General features: G+C 37.4%; 3 protein-coding genes and 1 long non-coding RNA gene across 4 annotated transcripts; all 4 read left to right on the top strand.

Annotated features, from left to right (window-relative positions):
- The first annotated feature begins 565 nt into the window (after positions 1 to 565).
- On the top strand, positions 566 to 6,721 carry LOC110875213 (disease resistance protein RUN1-like). The gene is made up of 8 exons (XM_035977273.1): positions 566 to 1,115; positions 1,228 to 1,316; positions 1,434 to 2,060; positions 2,166 to 3,261; positions 3,345 to 3,518; positions 3,617 to 5,815; positions 5,950 to 6,053; positions 6,166 to 6,721. The coding sequence occupies exons 1-6, from the start codon at positions 1,053 to 1,055 to the stop codon at positions 4,619 to 4,621; spliced, it is 3,054 nt and encodes a 1,017-aa protein (XP_035833166.1). The 5' UTR covers positions 566 to 1,052; the 3' UTR covers positions 4,622 to 5,815; positions 5,950 to 6,053; positions 6,166 to 6,721.
- Positions 4,680 to 5,507, top strand: LOC110875214 (probable disease resistance protein At4g19520). The gene has a single exon (XM_022123411.1). The coding sequence runs from the start codon at positions 4,680 to 4,682 to the stop codon at positions 5,505 to 5,507; it is 828 nt and encodes a 275-aa protein (XP_021979103.1).
- Positions 6,722 to 12,034: 5,313 nt separating the features above from the next.
- LOC110874086 lies at positions 12,035 to 12,922 on the top strand. Its single transcript, XR_002555626.2, has 3 exons — positions 12,035 to 12,137; positions 12,235 to 12,290; positions 12,730 to 12,922. It is a non-coding gene; the product is annotated as an uncharacterized LOC110874086 (long non-coding RNA).
- A 35-nt stretch (positions 12,923 to 12,957) lies between these two features.
- LOC118481650 lies at positions 12,958 to 23,392 on the top strand. Its single transcript, XM_035976814.1, has 4 exons — positions 12,958 to 13,303; positions 13,611 to 14,534; positions 22,694 to 23,274; positions 23,357 to 23,392. Exons 1-4 carry the CDS (start codon positions 12,958 to 12,960, stop codon positions 23,390 to 23,392), a joined length of 1,887 nt encoding a protein of 628 aa, XP_035832707.1.
- The last annotated feature ends 54 nt before the right edge of the window (positions 23,393 to 23,446 follow it).

Here is a 23,446-nt window from a genome sequence, read left to right as displayed (position 1 = left end):
TGCACACTTAACTTTGTTTGTTATAAACAAGGGTTTGGTTGTGTAAATCGATCCTCCGATTTCGGGACCTACATATAGATCTCTTTTAATTTTTGTTATATAATACTTCTTGTAATTATCCATCTAGTTGTATTCATTATATGTGCACTGACAGCTGTGGTGTTCAACTGATTTGCTGAAGAGAATGTTGATATCAGGTGAGTCACTGGGTGTTACGCGTTTTTATTCGGTTGCTGCTTAACAATGATAGTCAAGTTATACTAAAATTTTAATCCAGTATCTAAAGGTTAATAAACTACAAATAAAATAAAAAATAAATAAAACTTCACCTTATGAGTCATAACTAAAAAAATACGAAACTTTATTTGAATACCTTTCATTTTTGTCTAACTTGTAAGTTGGGTCGAGACCTAAAGAAACGATAATGACTATTAAAATTTCACAGAAACTTCCTAATCTTTTCGTTGAAAATTCAGATAATAATCGTACTCTTTATTTTATCTAAACCAAACAAGTGGCTTCACTTTCTCCACACTACCACACACTTTTTCCTCATCCATTCAGTTCATACAGATTTCTTTCTCCCAACTAATAAAGATTGTATTTTCTTCCATATTTGAAGCATACATTGATCAATGGCATCTACTTCAACTTCATCCATTCAAAAGAGCTTCAAGTACGATGTCTTTTTGAGTTTCATGGGTGAAGACACCCTTACGACCTTTGTTGATCCTCTCTATCATGCTCTTCTGGAGAAAGGTATTACAACTTACAAAGCTGACGAAAAAATCGAGAAAGAGGGAAGGATACATGATCAGCTCATCCGATCTATTCAAGACTAGAGGTTTCACATAGTTGTATTCTCCAAGAACTATGCATCTTCATCATGCTGCTTAGACGAGTTGGTGGAGATTATCAAGTACCAGAAGACAGCCGAGCAGACTGCTTACCCCGTCTTCTTTGATGTGGAACCTACTGAAGTCGGCAACCAAAGTGGGCTAGTTGGAGAAGCATTTTCCAAACTTGTTGCTAAACATGAAAAGGGAAGCGGGATGTTCTCCTTCTTTAAACTGTTCACAAGGAAGAGGAAGAGGACGTCAGAAGATGTAGATCTGGTAACATCTTTATCATTGCAATTGTATTTGTTACTGATGTGACTTATGTTTTAGAGTAGAATAAGTTTCTTGATTTGTTAATATTAAGAAAGATTTGGACTTTGCCAAACAGGAAAAGGAAGATAATGTTGGAAGATGGAGAAATGCTCTCAAAGAAGCAGCTAGCCTGGCTGGGATGGAGTTAAAGAACACTTTCAATGGGTATATTCTTCACTTCTCTTTCTTTTAAATCTCTGTTTAACAGGAACATCCATCTCATCGTAGGTTTCATGTGGGATACAAAGTACAAACATTAACTGAATCTTTTTTAATACACAGGCACGAAGCTAAATTTGTCCAACAAATTGTTGAAGAGGCTTCGCTAAATCTAAAATTCTTTAATTTGAGTGTTGATGGGAAATTAGTAGGCATGGAAACCCAGGTGATTGGGGTCCAATGGATGGGAGGTGAAAGCTTTGTTGAGGACGTTAGGGAAATTTCAAAAGGCTCTGTTAGAAAGAGGTTCAAGTATGATGTATTTTTGAGTTTCAGGGGTGAAGACACCCGTAAGACCTTTGTTGATCATCTCTATCATGCTCTTGACCGTAGAGGCATTACCACTTACAAAGACGATGAAAAAATCAAGAAAGGGAAAAGGATCAATGATCAGCTCATGAGATCCATAGAAGACTCGAGAATATACATCATTGTTTTCTCCAAGAACTATGCGTCTTCATCGTGGTGCTTAGACGAGCTCGTCAAGATTATGGACTGCCACAACAAGACTGGGCGGATTGCTTACCCTGTTTTCTTTAATGTGGAACCCACCGAAGTCCGTCACCAAAGTGGGGTAGTCAAAGAAGCCTTTGCCAAACATGAAAAAGATGAGACTGCTGGAATATGGAGAGACGCTTTGAAAGAAGCAGCTGATCTGGCTGGGAGAGAGTTGAAGAGTACTTTTGATGGGTAATTCCTTCTTGTTACTTCATATATTATTGTTTGTTATATATTTTAAATTAATTGTTTATCTGGGGTTTTTAGTAATCTAACTTATTCTTCTTTAACACACAGATATGAAGCGAAATTCGTACAAAAAGTTGTTGAAGACATTTCACTAGAGCTACGTTTTATTAGTTCAAGTGCTAGTGAAAAGTTAATAGGCATGGAGACCCGTGTAAAGCATGTAGTTTCATCTTTAGAAGATGATTATGATGATGTTCGTATGATAGGGATTAAGGGGATTGGAGGTGGTGGAAAGACGACTTTGGCTAGAGCTGTTTTTAATCATATCTCCATTTGGTACGAAGGTAAAAGCTTTGTCGAGAATGTCAGAGAAGTTTCAAAAGGCTCTGGTTTGAAGAAATTGCAAAAACAGGTCCTTAAAGATGTTTTAAATGATCCAAACATTGACGTAAAAAGTGTTGATGAAGGGGAGATAATGATGAAAAAAATGATAAGTAGTAGAAAAGTACTTGTTGTTTTAGATGATGTCGATGATATCGAGCAGCTTGAGGCGTTAGCAGGAGAGCATACTTGGTTTAAGTCCGGAAGTACAATCATCATCACAACAAGAGATGAGCATGTGTTGGTAGCCCATGGAGTGAAGTCTATTCATGATGCCAATCTGTTATCACATGAGGAAGGAATTCGCCTTTTTAGTAAGTACGCATTTGGCAGAGAGAACCCAATTGAAGGGTACCAAGAGCTCTCAGGAAAAGTAGTACATTATGCTGGTGGTCTTCCCTTAACAATTAAAGTTTTGGGTTCATCTCTTTGTGGTAAGACAAAGTGTGAATTTAATGACGCCATAGAAAGACTAAAAACAATTCCAGAAAAGCAAACTTTGGAAACACTGGAACTAAGCTACAATGGGCTAGAAAATGATCACAAAGAAATATTTCTTGAAGTTGCATGCATATTAAAAGGTGAACCAAAAGAAAAAGCAATCCGAATACTTGAAAGTTATGGATTCCATGCTCGAATTGCTTTAAAAGTTCTTGAGCAGAAATCATTGATAATCATTTCGGATTATGGTTGTTTAGAAATGCATGACCGTATTGAAAAAATGGGTATGAATATTGTTCGTCGTTTGCACCCTCATGAGCCTCAAAGGCATAACAGATTATGGGTTAAAAAAGAAGTAGAAGATATTTTGATTAATGAGTTGGTACGGTTGAATTTTATTTATAAGGTGGAAAAATAATATGATTTCTTTTTTGAAAAAATACTCATGTTAACCTTTTTTTACAGGGTACAGAAGCAACACTGAGTATAAAACTACAGTATACGAAACTCCATCCATCTATAATTATGAAAGGTCTTAGAAAGATGAAGAAGCTTAGATATCTTTACGTTAGTGGGGAATATTGGTTTATTGGAATGGGTTGCAGCAACATCTCTCAACAGGAAGAGGGAGAAAGAAAGGTAGAATAACGGTTGATTGGTTGTTTTTTGTAATGCTTTATTGTAGGATATTTTCTCATTACTTTGAAATTTATCCTTTTCTTCCTTTTTTATGACAGGTTCTTAATGAGCTCAAAATTCTTAACATTAAGCATACACAGTTCAGAACCTTTGACCTTGGGTTGACACCAGATCTCGAGTGGTTAGATCTATCAGGATGTTATGACTTTGAAGAACTCCATGTACCTGTTGAAAGTCCCAAGCTCAAGTCCCTTGTCCTCCATGGTTCTAAATTGAGTAAACTTGATCTTCTGCTAACTCCACAACTCGAGACATTAGATCTTGAAGGTTGTAACAACATTGAAGAACTCCACATGCCCGTTGAAAGTCTCAAGCTCAAGTCCCTTGTCCTCCGTAGTTCTAAATTGAGTAAACTTGACCTAGGGCAGATTCCACAACTCGAGACATTAGATCTAGAAGGTTGTAACAACATTGAAGAACTCCACATGCCCGTTGAAAGTCCCAAGCTAAAGTCCATTGTCCTTTATGGTTCTAAGTTGAGTAAACTTCACCTAGGGCAGACTCCACAACTCGAGAAATTAGATCTTGAAGGATGTAACAACCTTTTAGAACTCCACATGCCCGTTAAATGTACCAATCTGAAGTCCCTTGTCCTCAAAGGTTCTAAGTTAAGTAAACTTGACTTGGGGCTGACTCCACAACTCGAGACATTAGATCTTGAAAGATGTAAGTACCTTGTAGAACTCAACATGCCTGTTGAATATACCAAGCTGAAGTCCCTTGTCCTCATAGGTTCTAAGTTGAGTAAACTTGACCTAAGGGGGACTCCAAAGCTTCAGACATTAGATCTTGAAGGATGTTACGACCTAGTAGAACTCTACATGCCTCTTGAATGTGCCAAGCTAAAGTCCCTTGTTCTTAGTGGTTCTAAGTTGAGTAAACTTGAGGGGTTAACTCCAATGCTCGAGAGGTTAGATCTAACAGAATGTTATAACTTTGTACTCCACATGCGCGCTGAATGTCCAATGTTGAATTACCTTGTCCTTAGTGGTTATATGTTGAGTACTGGAGCTGTCTCCACACCTCCAGACATTACATCTTGAAGGGTATAACCACCTTGTAGAACTCCACATGCCCGTTGAATGTACGATGCTGAAGTCCATGGTCCTCTTTGGTTCTAAGTTGAGTAAGCTTGACTTGGGGCTGACTCCACATCTCGAGACATTATATCTTGAAGGGTGTAACGACCTTGTAGAACTTCACATACCCCCTAAAGGTTCCATACTCAAATCCCTTTTCATTAGTGGTTCTAAGTTGAGTAAACTTAACTTGGGGTTGACTCCACATCTCAAGAGGTTAGTTCTTGAAAACTGCTATTATCTTCAAGAAATTCGTGCTCCTATAGGATGTCTAAAAAACCTTGCCAACTTAAAGTTAAGTGGTTGTTCAAGGTTTGAGCGTTTTGTGGGTACCCATCGGTATCATTTACTTGAATTTGGGATTCTCGCTACATTAGTACTGATTGCAGAGTCCCAGGATATTTGCCCACTACATCCCAATAGTAATTTGCCAAAGTTTGTGTTTAAATGTTTTTATGGAGAACCTCTACCCTCATTAAGTGGAAATCTTGAGAAGCTTCTTTCTTTTGGTCTATGTGCTTGCACAAACCTTGAGTCCTTTTCAGCAAGCATTTGTGGTTTACAACGTTTAAGAAATCTTACACTTGAAGGCAACTTACCCGAGGTGCCCAAGGACCTGTGCCAGTTAGAATGTCTAGAGAAGCTAACATTGTCAATGAAAGAGATTAAACATCTTCCAGATAGCATTTGTATGTTGAAACATCTTAAATCTCTTGATCTCAAATTTGGTTGGCTTCTACAACACTTACCCATGGAGATATGCAGATTAGAGTGTTTGAAGGAGTTATACCTAACGGATTGTATATCCTTACAAGATATTCCAAACAACATATGTAAGATGAAATGTTAAGAATATCTAGATATCTCCTATTGTATTCTAGTTGATAAACTTCCTGAGGAATTTGGAAGTTTAGAAGGTTTAAAAGGGTTAAATATAGAAGGTGCAGGCATCAGTCGTCTTCCGCAAAGCATTTATCATTTGAAAGGGCTACGCATTATTGGGTCCAGGTGGCGGCTTGAGTCGTATGGTTTTACATCCTTGATAGAAATCTCAACATACACGGCCTCCTGCTACATTAGGGACATACATCATGTGTCTCCTATATGAATTCAAGGGCTGATTTCGAGGAGTCAATTTCCAAACAAGTATGGTAGCAGGTATTCTGCTCAGTTTTCGTCTTAATTTGATTTGAATTTTAAATTGGTGGTAGATTAACATGATGGAAAGTAGGCATCTTGATGTATGCATTTAACTGTACATGGTCAAGCATTAATCAACGATGTTCTAGCAGGTAAGCGATCCATGTTCTTTCAGGCAACTGATAAAGTTCAAGTGATTTCACCAAGTGCCCTGTGATGTTTTTCCTCAAAGAGATTGACTTTCGGAGATATCAAGGTATGCTTTCTTAGAAAATGCATCTGTTATAATAATTAATGTTCAAACAATGGATGTAAGTTGGTGATTTATAAATATATTAGTCCTTGAATGTTTAAGTCTTCAATTTCAGGAAATCAATGTTGAAGCACAAGTATTAGTAGATGTTCAAGCAATCAATGGAGTTCAAGTGATTTAAGTTTTCATATACATTTTCCCCATACCGATCGAGTTTTTGTGACATCAAGGTGAGATTATATGAATGAGAAACCTGCTAGCGGTATTCCCGACTTATGACAAGTCGGTGATGGGAAAGGGTGACAAAGGAGTTCAAGTCACGAGTTGATGAAGTTGGGGGATCAATGTTGACAAGTCGGTCATAGTTGGTTATGTTTCCTAATTATGTTTTAAATAATATGGTAATGTCTTTGCCACCAAGTTAGGGATAACCTATTTAAACTAAGTTAGGCAGGCCCCGGCCCATAGGGTGTGCAAGGTGTGCCACCGAACAGGGCCCAACAATTTTTTGGGCCCAAAAATGTAACGCATCGCTTTTTGCAACTTTTTCTTATTTAGAAAGTTCGTCTTGTATTTCTATTTTTGGGAACTTTTATCCTCATTGTAATCGTATTTCATTTTCCAACTTTGTAATCCAAGAATTGATCATAATGAAATTCGTTCTTTATACATATTTGTTATACATACAATCAGTCGTTTAAATACGTGTTTCGACACTCTTTATACGTGCAAATACATATACATGCATCCACGACACTCAAATTATGGTTGCATACATGTTGCATACTTGAAAATGTGCTAAAATGGAAGTTATGGCTTAAAAGAATAAGAAAATAAAAGTTCAGGGGCCAAAATGCAATAGATCAAACTTGGGGCTGGTAAAATGGGACGCCATGGGGCGCGATACCCTAAGCCATATCTGTGCGGCCCATTAAACCCCTTGATCCGCAGATTATTGGTCATGGATTGGCCACCTTTTTACTCCCCAATCATCTTTAATCATTGTTAAACACTAAACCCTAACCAACTACTATATAAGCAAGCTCCATATCACTCATTTTCACTTTCCCAACTCATCTACAATCTCAAATCTCTCTCAAATCAGTAGCAAACATCAGAAAAAGGTAGATTATTCTAAGTGCAAAAGTAAGCACTTTCTTCACTTTTCTTCGTCTTTTCTTCCATTTCAAGGCTTCGAACACCTCTAGGAGTGTATCCACAAGTTTACCATGGTAAACTAAGGTTAAATATCACCATTTTGAGGTCCAAACTTTCTGTTTTGGAAGATTATATTGTTGACTTATATAAAAACTTGTGATTTCTTATGAAATCTTATACCTACCTTGCTTCAAATCAAGTATATGGTTAGTGAGCTTGTGTATGGTTGATTCTTATAAGTTTAGAGGTGCAAACGCCCTCTAAACTTTCTGTTTTGGTAGGGTTTAAGACAAACCACAAGTGTTGAAATCACCCAAGTCTACCATAGTTCATATGGCAAGACTTGTGTTTGATGAAAGTGTGAACCTTCAAAGCCATGGCTATCCTAACTTGTTCCACACCTCACTTGATGTTTTATCTTGCTATTCCAAGTAGCTTACTAGTCCTAAAGTAAGACAACCCCGTCCAGCCTCCAATTCTTGGTTCATTCCTTCCATGTTGAGACCACACACCCGGGTTGGTCTTACTTGGCTACTTTATGAAATGTTAGATAGTTGTATATTTCCTTTTCATTCATGACCATCCGAATCATCCTTGTGATGATTTGTGCATTGGTGAATTCATACAATGAGGTTAATCTTACCTTAATGCTTGACTTATATGACATCTATGATACTCTTGATGGACTTAGTTTTAGGATTACTATATAAAATATATAAGTATATATATATATATATATATATACACATAGCCAAACTCATGATACTAATCGGTTTATGATTATGTGTCATGAATTTGGGTTACTTTATCTAATGTTCTAAGTTTCTTGTTTTCGATTCTAATGGGCAAACTAGTACCCATGAAATCACATACAAACTTAGTGTCAAAACGAGTACTTAGACAAAATGTATTTTATGAATACATACTTTTTGTAATTTAAATTCCAATCCGATTACTCACACACCTTCGTTTACCCCATGTAGGGTGACCTCGGTGTTCCAACCTCCGGCTCTTCAACTCGCGAGATTAACAAAGGAAAGCTTTGCAAAAACGTGAGTATACTCGAATGCCCTCTTTGCATTTTACATTTTTGGGTGCAACATGTTTACATTATCAAATTACACATTCACACTTATACTTTATGCAAACACAAACAATTTAATCATGCATGCTTAAATACATGATACTTGATTTGTATTCTTGGAGCATTCTTATTTGATTTACTTGTCACTAACTTCGTACGAGCCTCCCCTTAACATGTATAGGGCTATAGGAGTAACGCACCGTCCGTAGTCTTGATGTCATGGTAAGTCTTTGAAAACTTGCGGTAATCAGATGATTGACTTGTATAGTTGCATGCCAGGTTTACATTAATCTAGTTAACTATTTTTGCCATGTGGATCTGTTTAAATCATTTTTATACACTAGTACAAAAATGAGTTTATGGGACGGTTCAAAGAATATTTTGGAGCGGTTTAGAAAAATAGGGTGTCAAAAAACCCCTACAAAATTTCATTGTATAAAAAAGTGGGTCAATAAAGTTTATTTGGGCCAGTCTAAAACAAACCGGGTTACTAAAAGAATTATTTGGGGCAGTGCATTATTTTGGGACGGTTAAACTATTTTTTTTTTTTTTGGGGGGGGGGGTGGGGCGCATTCTTCTTGGACGGTTACGGTTATATGTTTTTAGATGTAGGGTTTATCTTCTCAATCTCTTCCACGAACGCAACAACAATTCTTCGCTGAGCTCCTCTTCCTTCCCAAATTAGACTAGATCAGAGCTCCGGTGTCTTCCTAAGCATCTTCCAAAGGCGCTGCCTTTGCATTACAACGGTGATTTTCGGTTCTTCCCGGCGCACTTTGGCGAGTTTCTGTCGTCCAGCGTAAAGGTGAGTTTTTACTGATGCTTTGGTATGATGCATGTATAGTGTTGTTTGGGTCTTTCGACGGTGGTTGTGGCTTTGTTTGGCTTTATCCTTTGTCAGTTTGTCCCGAAAGTCGCTGAATGAAAATAATACTTACCCGAACATCGCTGTTTGAACATAATACATTAAAGAAGTCAAATAACATCGCTGTTTTGAACAAGGATGTTAATAAAATCGCTGTTTGTTTCACATGCATCCATTAACATCGCTGATTGATACAAAGACTTCAATATACTTAGCTGTTTGGTTTAGAAACATTAAAGAAGCTCACTGATTGAAAGTAATATGTAAATGAAGTCGCTGATTGAAAGTAATTTGTAAACCTAGAGGTGATCTTTGTTTGGATTTATGCTGAAACATACTTAAATACGTCAAAATGTAAACCAACTTGGATATATAACGAAACGATCTTAAAAAAAACGTAAGAAAATATTGTTTTTTAAGTTAAAGAATGTTACCACACGATGCAGCGTCGTTTAATTAGTTATAAACTTGTAATTTATTCCTGAAACCACCCTAATTGCTGCTGTAGAAACTTTAGTTAAAGTGATTGTGCCTCAAATAATGACAAAAAAGAAAAATATAATCTCAAAATATAAGAAGGTACACCATAAGTCGGAATGGTCGTGAAACACCGCCCCCAAGGGGCATAACCTGGGCGTTAAGCTGTTAACGAGCTTGCCCATCAAAGTCACATCGTTATCAATTGTCGTTAACAGGGTTTTCCCAATCAAGATTTTGAATATTCATAACCTGATTTTTCTGTTAATATCATGTTGTTTGTTTGTATTAGCGTCTGTGACATTCAGGATGTAGTATCAATCACAAAGATCACTATTTGCTTGACAGTAGTGGAAAAGGTTTAATGCTATAATGTAATTAAAGCCATTATAGTACATGTTTTACTAAACAATGGTAACAACAGGAGAAACATTGAAAATGGAGTCCGGGAATAGAAATAAGAGCAAGTTTTTTTTTTATAATACAATTCTTGATGCTGCTGTTGCCTCTCCTGCTACTAGTTTCTTGCTGATCAGGTTCAGTATGTAATGTATGTCAATCTTTTATTATGCTGCTGTTGATCTTATAATATGATCTGTTTGGTATGTGTGTTGACATATACAGCATAGTATACAGTCAAATTTTAAAATGACCCGTTTCGACCCGTATAGAGAAACTGTTTTTAGTGAACTTTGGCTTAGTTTATATGGGGCTAAGTGATCCGATTTCTAATAGCTGTAACTAAAATATGTTAATGAGAAACTTTAATTTTTCTAACTTAACTAGGGATATTCGAACCCTCGCGCGTTGCCCGACATAAGGTGTTGCTTTAATTTAGTTATGGGTGCGAGCTTTCTTTATGTTCATAAGTAATTGTCATCAAGTTATGACTGCTATTAACAGACGTAGCTTATAAAATATGGTATGTTCAGGCATATGTGTTACTGTTATCAGCATATAGCATACATCCATTGACTACATTTTTGACAAAGCTGGCACATTGCGCTGCTTTGTTGACAACAGATTTCAATGTGCGCGTTTTCTTGTCGTATAGTAGCTGGATAATCATGAATGCTTCCTTTTCCATAACTGAGTACAACTTTTTCATGGGGTCCTCAGTCGCAGCCAACTCCTCGCATGTCATTGCTAACAGCTGTCTCCCTGCACCATAGAAAATAACTGTCGACATGCTTTCCGTGCTGTCCGAGATTGTCGAAATGATTCGGTACCTGTACATGTATGTGTCAGCGTATTCAATATCGATTTGGATAATGGATTTAAATGGTGTGTAACTTACATTGTGTTCGCTTTTTCTGTGTGCCGTCACGCATACAAATCCACTCAGTATTGACCACATCTTGGACATGCTGTGTAACACCACCCTTTAGTTGCTTCAATTGACATCCAGTGCGCGCTCCCAAACACTCCTAGCACGATTGAAATCCTTCTTAGCATACTTCATGATCCACGCACTTTTGTTCCACCTTACTCTCCTAATTAGTGGTGATAATCAGTTTTGTTGGTCGGGTTTTAGCTTCTTGGCATTCCCTCGCTTCACGCAAAATCTGTTAGGCAGTGATTTGTATCAGGGCTGGGGTTTTGTTCTTAACCTAGTTGGTCGGGGAAGCTTTACCTCTGTTTCTTTCTTAGTTAGATATCCTAACAATGGCTCTCCCACGCGATTTGTCGTAGCTTGATTGATCAACTCCCAGCAGATCTAAATCAATATGAGGTTTATTAATATCATATAGTTTCACCAGTTGATTCTTTGAAAGAAGACATTCTACAAATTTTAAAACAAATTAATAGGTAACAACGTCAACCCAACCCGGCAAAACGGGTGGGTCGGGTCGGGTTGGGTTGGGTTGCGGGTCAAAACGGGTCCGAGTCAGAATGGGTCAACTAAAAAAGGGTTGTTTATGTTCGGGTCAAAACGGGTTCGGGTCGGGATGGGTTCGGGTTGGAACGGGTCCGGGTTGAAATGGGTTTCGGATCGGGTCGGGTTGTACTGTACTGTTTTGGATACCTCATTTTGAGCTTCTCAAATCATCCGAGATATACGATTTGAGTTTTGATTTGAAGTCATCAGACTTGAGCTCAGATCCCATTAATATTATGATTTTTAATAAATGTCCGCGTCTTAAACTTGGTGACATGTTTTAATTATGTGTTTAGTTTTTGTTAATATCGTTTCCTGATTTTTTTCTTTTTATTAGAATCACCAGCAAGAATATTGTATATTTTGGTCAGCTTGAAAATCTAATGATGAGTTAAAAAGTAATTACTTATTGAGATACCCATATATGCAAGTCGTGATGCCACAAAAGTGACTAAGCTCGTTCATTATATGCTTTCCCTTTTAATATTTTTTCTAACTTCTTCTTCATTTTATTGTTGTTCAGAAACACTATTATTCCCAAAGCCATAGCCACAGTCTGCTTGATTGAGTTAGCTGTATCTTCTCAAATCTGCAGCTTTAAATTCATTCAACAACCCATATAAGGTAGGAAAATTTCATTTTGTTTCATTAATTGTTGATATATTTTTACTTTTAGTTAATTTCATTCATGTATTAATTGATTATATGCTGCTAATTGTAGTTAAAAATTGAAGAATTATAGTTTCGTCAACTCTTCATTCTATCACCAATTTAAAGGTACAGAAATTCTATTCATATTCCATTTGTTGTTATATATTGATTGTATGCATATACATCTAGATCTAGATAACCTTTAGAGTATACCCGTCCGAAATTTATCTAATAGAGATAAATTTCGGATTGTCCCCATTTTGGGACTGCTTTTTGAATATTCTATCTCATTAGGATGTGTTTATATTTTAACGGGTTGGCTGTTTAAGAAAAAATCGGTAGCATTTCGCCTTAGCTCCTTCGAGTTTGCGGGTTATACGCATACTTGGGGAGTTAAGGCGAAATGCTGTCGATTTTTTCTTAAATAGTCAACTCGTTAAAATATATACATATGAGATAGAATATTCAAAAAGTGGGTTAGGATCCACCGCCTTAAAACACTGGTTTACACCATATATGTGTATATATGCAATTATATGATTTATTTGTTTATTTTAATTTGCAGATGGATCGTACTTACTGGATGTACCATACCACACGTACAAGCTCGATGTTTACGGATGGCGTTCGAAATTTTCTTAGGGTTGCCGAAACAAATCGATTGAATAGTGGAAGTGGATTGATTTGTTGCCCTTGTACAATTTGTAAAAATTTCCAAAGATTTAACGATATCAAAGACATACAGTTTCATTTGATTACACGTGGTTTTATGCCTAGATACACATGTTGGTCAATGCATGGGGAATCACTTACTAACACTAGCACAACGTCAATCAATCTAGATGATGATAATAGGGAGAACAATGATTCAAATATTGATGACGATAATGACCATTTTAATGACCCCAATGACAACTTAAATGAAATGTTTCATGATTTAGAGACTAATATTGGTGCGGATGATCAAGAAAAATTACAACAACTCTTTGAAGAAGAAGGAAAACCGTTGTATCCCGGTTGTGAAAATTTTTCAAAACTTAATGTTGTGTTGAAATTGTTTCATTTAAAGTCAAAAAACGGATGGAGTGATAAAAGTTTCACAAATTTATTAGTGCTTTTGCACGACATGCTTCCGGAAGGTAATGAGTTACCGCTTTCGACATACCGAGCAAAAAAGTTGATGTGTCCTATGGGATTAGAAATTGAAAGAATACATGCATGTCCAAATGATTGTATGTTGTATAGAAATGAGTTCGAGAATGAACATAAGTGTTTTAGATGTAATGCATCGAGGTATAAACGTAAAAAAGAAACCGATGAAGTTGATGATGATGTGACAAAAAATGGGCCACCGGCTAAAATGTTGTGGTATTTTCCCATCATACCGAGATTGAAACGTCTATTTTCAAACGAAAAAGAGGCAAAACTGTTACGTTGGCATTTCAGATGAGCGTGTAAATGATGGAAAATTAAGACACGTGGCGGATTCACCTCAGTGGAGAAACATTGATAACATGTATCCAGAATTTGGAGAAGAGATTAGAAACATACGGTTTGGACTTAGTTCAGACGGAATTAATCCTTTCGGCAGCATGAGTAGTCTCCGTAGTACATGGCCGGTTCTTTTATGTATCTACAATCTTCCACTGTGGTTAGCCATGAAACGAAAATACATTATGATGTCTTTGTTGATTCAGGGTCCGAAACAACCTGGTAATGATATTGATGTTTATTTGTCTCCTTTAATTGAAGACTTAAAAACTCTATGGAGTTCAGGTGTAGATATGTATGATGCTTACAAGAAAGAACAATTTAAATTGCGGGCCATGATTTTTTGTACCATAAGTGATTTTCCTGCGTACGGTAACTTGTCAGGGTACAAGACGAAAGGTAAGAAAGCATGTCCTGTTTGTGAAGATGAGACAAGTTCAGTATATTTAAAAAATTGCAAAAAAACTGTATACATGGGACATCGAAGATTCCTTCCAGATGGTCACATTTATCGAGAGAAAAAGGAAGAGTTTGATGGTAGTACCGAGCTCCGAAAGATAAGGAAACGATTTGATGCATTTTCAAGAGTTAAAAATTTAAAAACTGTGTTGGGAAAAAGAACTGTGTTGGGAAAAAGAACTCGCGTTGAGAAAGGTGTTATTTGGAAAAAGAAGTCAATCTTTTGGGAATTACCTTACTGGAAACATTTAGATGTTAGACATTGCCTAGATGTTATGCATATCGAAAAAAACGTATGTGATAGCTTGTTGGGCTTATTGTTAAATATTCCCAGTAAAACGAAAGATGGGATAAATGTCCGTAAAGACATGGTAAATATGGGAATACATAAAGAGCTTGCCCCTGTTGAGAGAGACAACCGTATTTTTCTGCCACCTGCATGTTATACTATGTCAAGAGAAGAAAAAACAAAGTTTTACAAATGTTTACATGATATTAAGGTACAATCAACTTATTCTGCAAACATTAAAAGTTTAGTGTCAATGAAAGACTGTAAACTTCTTGGTATGAAGTCTCATGATTGTCATGTTTTAATGACACATATGATTCCTGTTGGTGCACTACATCTGCTGATTCCGTCTTGTATCGAGTCATAGTCTTAGATTGTTAGATCTGGTCGCGTAATAAGAGAAATAGTGAGATTGTATAGTTTTAGGCTTACTGGATCGCTTATTTGGTTAGTAATGGGCTGAACCACTCGAACGGTAAATAGGCTGGTCCGCTCGAGCGGCAAACTAGCTGGACCGCTCGAGCGTCAATCATCCTGGACCGCTTTTATGGACATGCCATATGAGAGGACCAGAAATCCTATAAATACCGTAAGAGAGGTCCCCAAATGTAACTAGAGAAATTCCATACCGAGGTGCTGCCGGTGTGAGATTCATGTGTAATTAGTGTCAAATCAATCAGAAAAGCATATTAAAGAGATTTCTAGCTGTTACTACATCAGGTACTTGTTTTCCGCACCTGTATCTGATCGAATTCCTCTGATTGACTCGTTCGGGTCAGATTCCGATCCTACAAGTGGTATCAGAGCTTCAGGAGGAGGAGTTCTTGTGAAATTTGCTGGATTTGGTCACGTTTTATTCTTCTACACCTTCTTTCTCACGTCAGACCAAGATTTCACGGTCCGTTTTGGCTGATTTTTGAGTATGTTGTGCGAAATGTGTTGATTAAAAACCCTACCAAGTTTCAGCTCGAAATTCCAAGCCGTTTGGGAGATATCGAGGTTTTTCGGTTCGAAATCGCGAAGTTATCAGGCCTGAATCGCTCCAAATTACCCCTGGACCGCTTATTGGACCATCTTGGATCGCTCATAAGTTGGATCGCTCGAAAATAATGTTCTGGATCGCTCATGTGACACTAACGGACCGCTCGAGTGACATCTTTGGACCGCTCAAGTGACATTTGTGGATCGCTCGACTGACACATACGAATCGCTCTTCTGGACCGCTCAACTGGACTCGCTCGAACGACTGATTTAGGACCGCTCGTCCGAACAGTCTGGTCCGCTCGAAACAAACTGTTTGGTCCGCTCGAATAGTTTATTCTGGTCCGCTCGATTGAAATAGCTGGCCCGCTCGAATTTACTTGTTGGTCCATTTTTGCCAATTCCATTGGATCGCTTATAAGTCCAATTTCAGTTCTTTTGATTAATCGTCAGGGTTTGCTCGGTTTGAGTTATCTGATCCGATTTTTGATTTTGGATTTACGTACAGACCGATTTTTCCGGACATCACAGTTTCACTTATCTCTCACACACAATCGCAATCCGATTCAGTTTGAGAGTTTGATATTTTTTAAACTGATTGTGTTTTATCTGTTTTTCTACATCAGGAATTTCAAGATCATCAGGTATTTTCCGAAATATAATCTGACTCTTGGAACATGAGTTCTGAATTCTTCAACGCATTTGCTACACCGAGCACTCCAGCAGCGATTGCTCAAGCCATGAATCTTGAAAATGAGACGGGAACCACCCAGAAACCCCCGAAACTTATGAGTATTGAAGAATACTACGGGTGGAAAGATCGTTTTGAAAACTGGGTTCAGGCAAATCATCTCAGATCATGGGAATGCATTTTGAAGAAGTATTCGTTACCGAGAACAGAGATGAATGTTGTAAAAGAAATATCCGAATTCTCAGATCAAGAACGTGCAATGTACAGAGCAGAGAAAATAATGATCAGTTTATTACAGCAAGCAATCAAAGAAGATATTTTCATCTTGCTACAACACGACAAAACAGCTAAATCGATTTGGGATGCTCTTCAGGTTAAGTTCGAGGGTAGTGCGAGCATGGTTAAAAGCAAAAAGGCATTACTCAAGAAAGAGTTCGATCTTTTTAGCAGTTTACCAGGAGAGGATACTAAGGCGCTAATTGAACGATATTGTCACTTAGTGAGATCATTAACAATGATTGGTGTCGATAAAGGTCGTGAAGAATATGTTGATAAGTTGGCTGATGCGTTACCTCAAAAAGAGTGGGGAACGTATTTAATGATCTTGAAAAACACGGGCGTTTATGATGGACTGACAATTGGGCAGTTTATTGAAAAATTAGAAGCCCAGAATCTTGAACAGCAAAAGATCGCTAGGATGAACAATCCTAGTGGTCAACAGGATGTTAAAATATACTATAAAGGAAGTGTTCCAGTTACTGAATCTGAAAGAAGTCCGAAAATACAAACCGCCTTCAGTGCTGGAGATTCATCTGAAAAAGCTGATCAGGGTTCAAACAAGAGCAGCAGCGGGTTTTCATCGTTTCCGAGTGTGAATCCGAAAGAGACTAACACAAGCTTTCAGTCTCAGAGTACGAAAACCGGAAATGGATACATAATTCAGTGCAACATAGCTCTCAACCTTCCAGGAGGTCAAAGCTTCTCTGAAGACACTGCTAAAGACCACATGGCACTGCTGGGTTCAGTTCTGTTATCTTATGAAGGTCTAGTTGCTGGTCGGATCGGAAATCCTATGCTCACTAAAGAGGATTACGACCAAATAGACGCCGAGGAAATGGAACTTATGGATATCAAATGGTGTCTAGCGAGTGTTCTTCGTCGGGCTGAGAAATTCAAAACCATTACCGGGAGAAATGACTTTCTTGATGCACATGTTTCTACTTTAGGTTTTGATAAATCTAAAGTTACTTGTTTTCGATGCAGGGAGAAGGGCCATTTCAAGCGGGAGTGCAAAGGAAGAGAAGCTAGCGGAGCACAGAATCCATTCGGGAAAGATGACTATTACCGCAAAGCTATCTATCAGCAAGTTGGTCAATCCCAGGAACCTCAGACAGCTCACGGAAGAAAAATTGAAGATTCCAAAAGAGCATGTGTTGTAGATTTCAGCTGGAGTGATTTCATATCATCTGAAGCCACAGCCGCACGCATTGTTGATCAAGATGATGAGAAACTACCAGAAGGTTTTAGTTGGGATATGTTTGTTGATGAGAATGGAGATTATAAAGCTTTCATTGCCAAGATTGTCCGAGAGCCAGATTTGTTTGCTACTTGGATGAAATCGATTGGTGTGAATGTGCAAAGTGAGGATGAAAAGTCTGTATCATCTGCTGAAAATTCAGAAAGTACTGATGAACTTTCAGAAAGATCTGGAGAAATTTCAGACGGTTCAGATGAGAGTTTATCGAGTTCTGATGAGAGTGTACAGAATGAAATTGTTTCAGAAAAACCAGTTGTATTTGATAAAACACCATCGGATTCTGATGGATCAGATGGTGATTCTGATAAGTCTGTACATTTTGATCGTTCACCTGATACAAGCAGCAGTGATGATGAGGAAAAGAAACATATAAAAATTGAAAAATCTCAATTGTCTCCTAATAGTTTTCATTTCTATTTTGCAGAAAAAATGGAGAAACTGAAGGAGGAACGAGCTGAAAAAGATAAACAATCTGAATCTGAAGATGAATTTCAGAATGTTGAAAATGTTGCTGAGAAGATTACTGAAAAGGTGATCGAAGTGGAAAAGGTGATCGAAGTCGAGAAAGTGGTAGAAGTTGTGAAAACAGTCGAAGTTGAAAAAATTGTTGAAGTCATCAAGCCCTGTGAGAAGTGTTTGGAAGCTTGCAAAGAATGTGCAGCAAAAGATGACATCATAGTTGAGTACGAGAAAAAGAAAGAGCAGTTATTGTTCAATCTCAACTATGTGAAGGAATCGTACGATGTATTGAACAAAACAGTAACTGGTCTACAAACAACAAACACTGAGAGAGAACAGGCGCTGACAATGATGAATGCAACTTTAATGTCGAAGCAAAAAGCGATAAACTTCTACATTGAAGAGAGTGCCAAATGGAAGCAGGAGTTGGAAACGGAAAAGATAGAGAATGAGAGAATTAGGAGGTTATTGTTAAGCTACACTACTTCTGATTATCTTATTGATCGTGTTTATCCAACTGTTGCAGGTTTAGAAGCTTTTCAAGATGAGAAGCAAAAGAAGAAGAATGACTGTGGTAAGAAAACGACTGTTAGCTATAACAAGTGTCCACCTCCAATTTGGGATGGGTATTCTCCTAGGAAACCAAATGAGGAGCAATTGGAGAAAGCAGTCAATATTCAGTTAAAAACCGACACAACTGACATTTTACCAGAAAACATTGATGTGACGTTTACCTCGTCCGATACTGATCATGAGTCTGAATTAATCAAAAAGGTGGTCGATCAGGTGTTGGACACTGATGAGGAGACAGAGTCAAAGTCTGAGTCTGGAGGGTCTAAGTCGTCAGTCAACAGTCAAAATTCGTCGGTTAAACGGTCTTATAGTAAAGAATTTTTGTTATCAAAGGCAGATTTGGATGATGAAACATTCGAAGTTGTTTATACTTTGAATGGTTCTGACAAATTATATTACAACAAAGAGTTTCCAATTTTAAGTGTTAAAACGGATCTAATCAACAAAACTTTTAAACTAGTAGAGATTAATATTCCTGAATTAAAAGTTTTGAAAAGTTTTGAAAAACCTAAAAAATATACTTCCAGAGTTCAGCAACGTTTAAATAAGAAAAAGGGCAACAATTCTGGTTCTGGTTTTCAAAAGAAACCTAACCAAAATCGTAGCTACAAAAAGAAAGGTCTTGGTTTTATTCCACCAGAAAACCATAAAAATGATAAAAATTCTAAAACAAAAACTGAATTTGTGTCAGGTGGAAGTTCGGATGAAGAACAGAAGAAACCGTTCTGGAAACAGTCAAACCAGGAGTTTCTTGCTGAAAGAAAGAGAAATTGAGCTGAAGTGTTTTATCAAAGAGAGACTCGTACCTGTTACAGATGCAATGAAGTTGGTCACATTGCATGGAACTGTACACGGAATGCCAAAGCAAAACAGGGAGTGTCTCAGAAGTTGAAGGAGAAAGTTGTTGATGTTGAACCACCGACTGAAAAACTTAGAATGTTTGAGAATTCAAAATTCGAGGTTGGTGAATGTTCACAAAAGAACAAGTATGAGAAGAAAGGAAAAGACAACCAGGTCTGGGTTGCAAAGAAAGATGAAGTAAATGTCGGCGATGAATCTGGTTCCACAAAACCAGAGGAGCCACAAGTTGAGAAAAAGATCTTAGTGAATGATGAGGAGTTTCCATCATTGAAGTTTGAGGAAATAAAGAAGAAAGTGGGAAAAACTGAGATTTCGAATCAGTTCTACAAAGAAAAGAATGATTTTGATGTCGAAAAAACATTCAACGGGAATGTTAAAAAGATATTTGGGAAAATGTTGAGTGGAAGAGCAAAGGGAGTCAAAGATTTTTACGCCACAAAAAAGGCTACATACAACCCAACTGCTCAGGAGTTGAAATCCATCAAGTCTGAGAAGACTTGGATGGATGTTTGTTTTCCATGATAGTCTTAGGACTATGCCGGAGATCCCAAGATGGTATCGTGGATCATGAATCGGCACATTTCTTGAGAAATTTCACGTTGGTGATTTTTCGATTTACATGTGGTAAATCAGGGACATTAATTTGTACTTGATTCTCTACTGATGGTTTATGATCAAACTGGAAATGATAAATCTTTATATGTTCAAAGAAAACAAGATGATGAGATAACCCCAAACCTACAAGTGGTTGATATCAACACAAATTTATTTTCCGGAAAAATCATTTTGATTGAAACAAACTTAAGTGTTTTGAAATCTAAATGAGAAAATGATTTGTGATAGGGGGAGTTCAGATTGTTTATGCCTAGTGAATGGCGATTTGATGTGATTCAGTGTCGGTTGTCAAGTTTCTGTATAGTTTGTTTTACTTTTTATGTTTCTAGTAGGTAAAAATTTAGAAGTTTTCAAATTTTCTTTAAAATGTGTTTGCATTTTAGGGGGAGTAGGGAAATTTCAGAAAATCCAAAAACATTTGAAAATTTGCAAAAGCCAAAAACATGATAAAATTCAAAAATGAGTTTTGTTGCGAAAAAGAGGAAATGATAGTACATCAGTGGACCATCACGGCACGCTAAAGAAATGAAAAGTTAAAAAGTGTTAAACAATCTTACTGCGGATGTGTCAGTAGATTTTCGCATATTTAGTAAATTGAAACGAGATATAAACCTAAATCAAACTTGCTTAATTCGTGGGTAACTATTCTTGAATATATGGGTAACCCCCGAAATCTTGTTTGAAAGGTCCCGTATTCTGAGATACTAGGTCTTTATACTCAGTGATATCTGGGGTATTATCCCGGGACTTCTGCTGTATGGAAGTACTGACCTAGTCCCCGGATAATACTTTCTGCTAAAGCTTTGAAACATAAGCTTCGCCCTCAGCATGCTGATGAAACAATAAAATTGATAGTCGTTGCTGTTGAAATGCAAAAAGATCCTCTAAAGGGGACCCACCAAAAGTCGAGCCGTCATCTCTCTGCTGAACGGAAGTTCTGACCTGAGCTCTCACGGTTTCGCATTTAACCCTTTACAGATATCATCTGTGGTATACTCACCTGTAAGACTGAATATTTGGGATCTGGATACAGGAGTATATTCAAGTGGAGTGATACACAATTAAGTTTAAGTCTCTAAAACATTAATATCGTATCTCGAATCGATTGAAATTTGTGTTGAGAATTTATCAGGACAAACATACTGACAATCTAGGTAAATTGTTTAAAACTAAAAATGAAATCAAGCTTAACGGTGTTGTTGATCTGTCTCACAAACTGATATGATCCTCTTGCACGAACTCACAAAAATATTGTGTGTAAATAGTTTATTTCTGCATTTTATTTTCTCACCTTGAAAAAATCCAAAAAGATTTTGTGTGTGTTTTAGTATAATTTTGAAAAAAATCAAAAAGATTTTCGACAACTGATATTGGAAAACTGATTTTCAAAATTCCGTGTGCTAAACATGATGAACAGAATTTGAGGGGGAGTGTTTGTGTAAATCTAACTGTTTTCGTTAAAACTAGCCTTCTTCAAGTGGTTTATCATAGTTTGTTTTGAGGGGGAGTAATATGTTAGTGCAGAGATGTGTGATATGTAATAAAATTAGAGAATTTATTTCTGGGTTAAGATTTGCAGGTAACCAGGTTTCGATACTGATAGAAGAAAGCCAAGTTTCGATCCTGGAAATCAATTCTAAAAACCTGTGAAGAGCAGACAAAGATCCTGAAGATGTTACTGAAGAACAAAAGAATACCAGTAAATCGAGAAGGGGAGTCTGAAGATAGAGAGAGAGAGAGAAGCCCGAAGACTGATCAAGATTGAAGAACTGAAGACAGAATGGTGTGACTCGATAGTCGACTCCATCAACATCTGAGGGGGAGTCTGTTGGTGCACTACATATGCTGATTCCGTCTTGTATCGAGTCATAGTCTTAGATTGTTAGATCTGGTCGCGTAATAAGAGAAATAGTGAGATTGTATAGTTTTAGGCTTACTGGATCGCTTATTTGGTTAGTAATGGGCTGAACCACTCGAACGGTAAATAGGTTGGTCCGCTCGAGCGGCAAACTAGCTGGACCGCTCGAGCGTCAATCATCCTGGACCGCTTTTATGGACATGCCATATGAGAGGACCAGAAACCCTATAAATACCGTAAGAGAGGTCCCCAAATGTAACTAGAGAAATTCCATACCGAGGTGCTGCCGGTGTGAGATTCATGTGTAATTAGTGTCAAATCAATCAGAAAAGCATATTAAAGAGATTTCTAGCTGTTACTACATCAGGTACTTGTTTTCCGCACCTGTATCTGATCGAATTCCTCTGATTGACTCGTTCGGGTCAGATTCCGATCCTACAATTCCTATTGCAGTTCGTGGAGTGTTACCCGGGAACATCCGACATACAATCACATCCGACATACAATCACTCGAAAGTTATTGATCCCGAGTCACTGGATACATGGCAAAAAGAAGTTATCATCACGCTCTGTGAACTAGAGATGTACTTTCCACCGTCTTTTTTTGATGTTATGGTTCACCTAGTATCCCATATAGTAGGAGAAATTAAGGCTTGTGGCCCTGTATTTCTACGTTGCATGTACCCTTTTGAAAGATATATGGGTTTTTTAAAAGGTTATGTAAGAAATCCTAACCGACCTGAGGGTAGTATTGTTGAGGGATATGCTTCCGAGGAAGTGCTTGAATTTTGTACAGGTTATTTGGAAGGTGTGGATAGTATTGGTGTACCTCAATCTCGTCACTCGGGTAAACTTGATGGGGTTGGAGGTGTTGGTATGAAAAACATCATCCCAAGTCGTGACACTTTACAAATTGCACATTTATTGGTCCTAAAACACATGACTTGTCTTGCTCCATTTGTTGAAGAACACATGAACATTTTACGGTTGACATACCAGGGTAAGGATAATATGTGGTATATAATAAAGCATAATAAGGAGTTTTCTAGTTGGATGAAAACTAAGGTAACAACAACTAAGGTTGACAGAATTGTGGAAAAGTTAGGGCAAGGTCCAGATTTTAAAGTTAAATCTTACCAAAGGTACGACATTAATGGTTACACGTTTTATACTAAAGATCAAGATGCAAAAAGTACAATGCAGAACAGTGGAGTTAGAATAATAGCATCAACGGCTGAATTTGATAGGATGAATCATGATACAATGATAAGAATTGCTAAAGATTCTTATTATGGTGTCATACAAGAAATTTGGGAATTAGACTATTATGATTTCACTCAAACTGTGTTTAGATGTAAATGGGTGAATAATCGTACAGGTGTCAAAGTTGATAAATATGGTTTTACTCTTGTAGACCTTAAAAGTGATGGCTATGCATCTGAACCATTTGTTCTCGCAAAACATGTCA

The sequence above is a fragment of the Helianthus annuus genome, chromosome 9 (assembly GCF_002127325.2).
Source record: "Helianthus annuus cultivar XRQ/B chromosome 9, HanXRQr2.0-SUNRISE, whole genome shotgun sequence".
Taxonomy (NCBI): Eukaryota; Viridiplantae; Streptophyta; class Magnoliopsida; order Asterales; family Asteraceae; genus Helianthus; species Helianthus annuus.
Note: the sequence above shows the minus strand (reverse complement) of the source record. Positions and strands in the feature narration are given on the sequence as shown.

Excerpts from the sequence above, each read along its gene's own strand:
- LOC110875213 (XM_035977273.1), top strand. The coding sequence starts at position 1,053 with ATGTTCTCCTTCTTTAAACTGTTCACAAGGAAGAGGAAGAGGACGTCA. Across the intron at positions 2,061-2,165 it reads TTGAAGAGTACTTTTGATGG|ATATGAAGCGAAATTCGTAC; the intron begins GTAATTCCTTCT and ends TTTAACACACAG. Across the intron at positions 3,519-3,616 it reads AGGAAGAGGGAGAAAGAAAG|GTTCTTAATGAGCTCAAAAT; the intron begins GTAGAATAACGG and ends TTTTTATGACAG.
- LOC110875214 (XM_022123411.1), top strand. The coding sequence starts at position 4,680 with ATGGTCCTCTTTGGTTCTAAGTTGAGTAAGCTTGACTTGGGGCTGACT.
- LOC118481650 (XM_035976814.1), top strand. The coding sequence starts at position 12,958 with ATGCATGGGGAATCACTTACTAACACTAGCACAACGTCAATCAATCTA. Across the intron at positions 13,304-13,610 it reads GCACGACATGCTTCCGGAAG|ATGAGCGTGTAAATGATGGA; the intron begins GTAATGAGTTAC and ends TTGGCATTTCAG. Across the intron at positions 23,275-23,356 it reads CTAAAGATTCTTATTATGGT|GTGTCAAAGTTGATAAATAT; the intron begins GTCATACAAGAA and ends ATAATCGTACAG.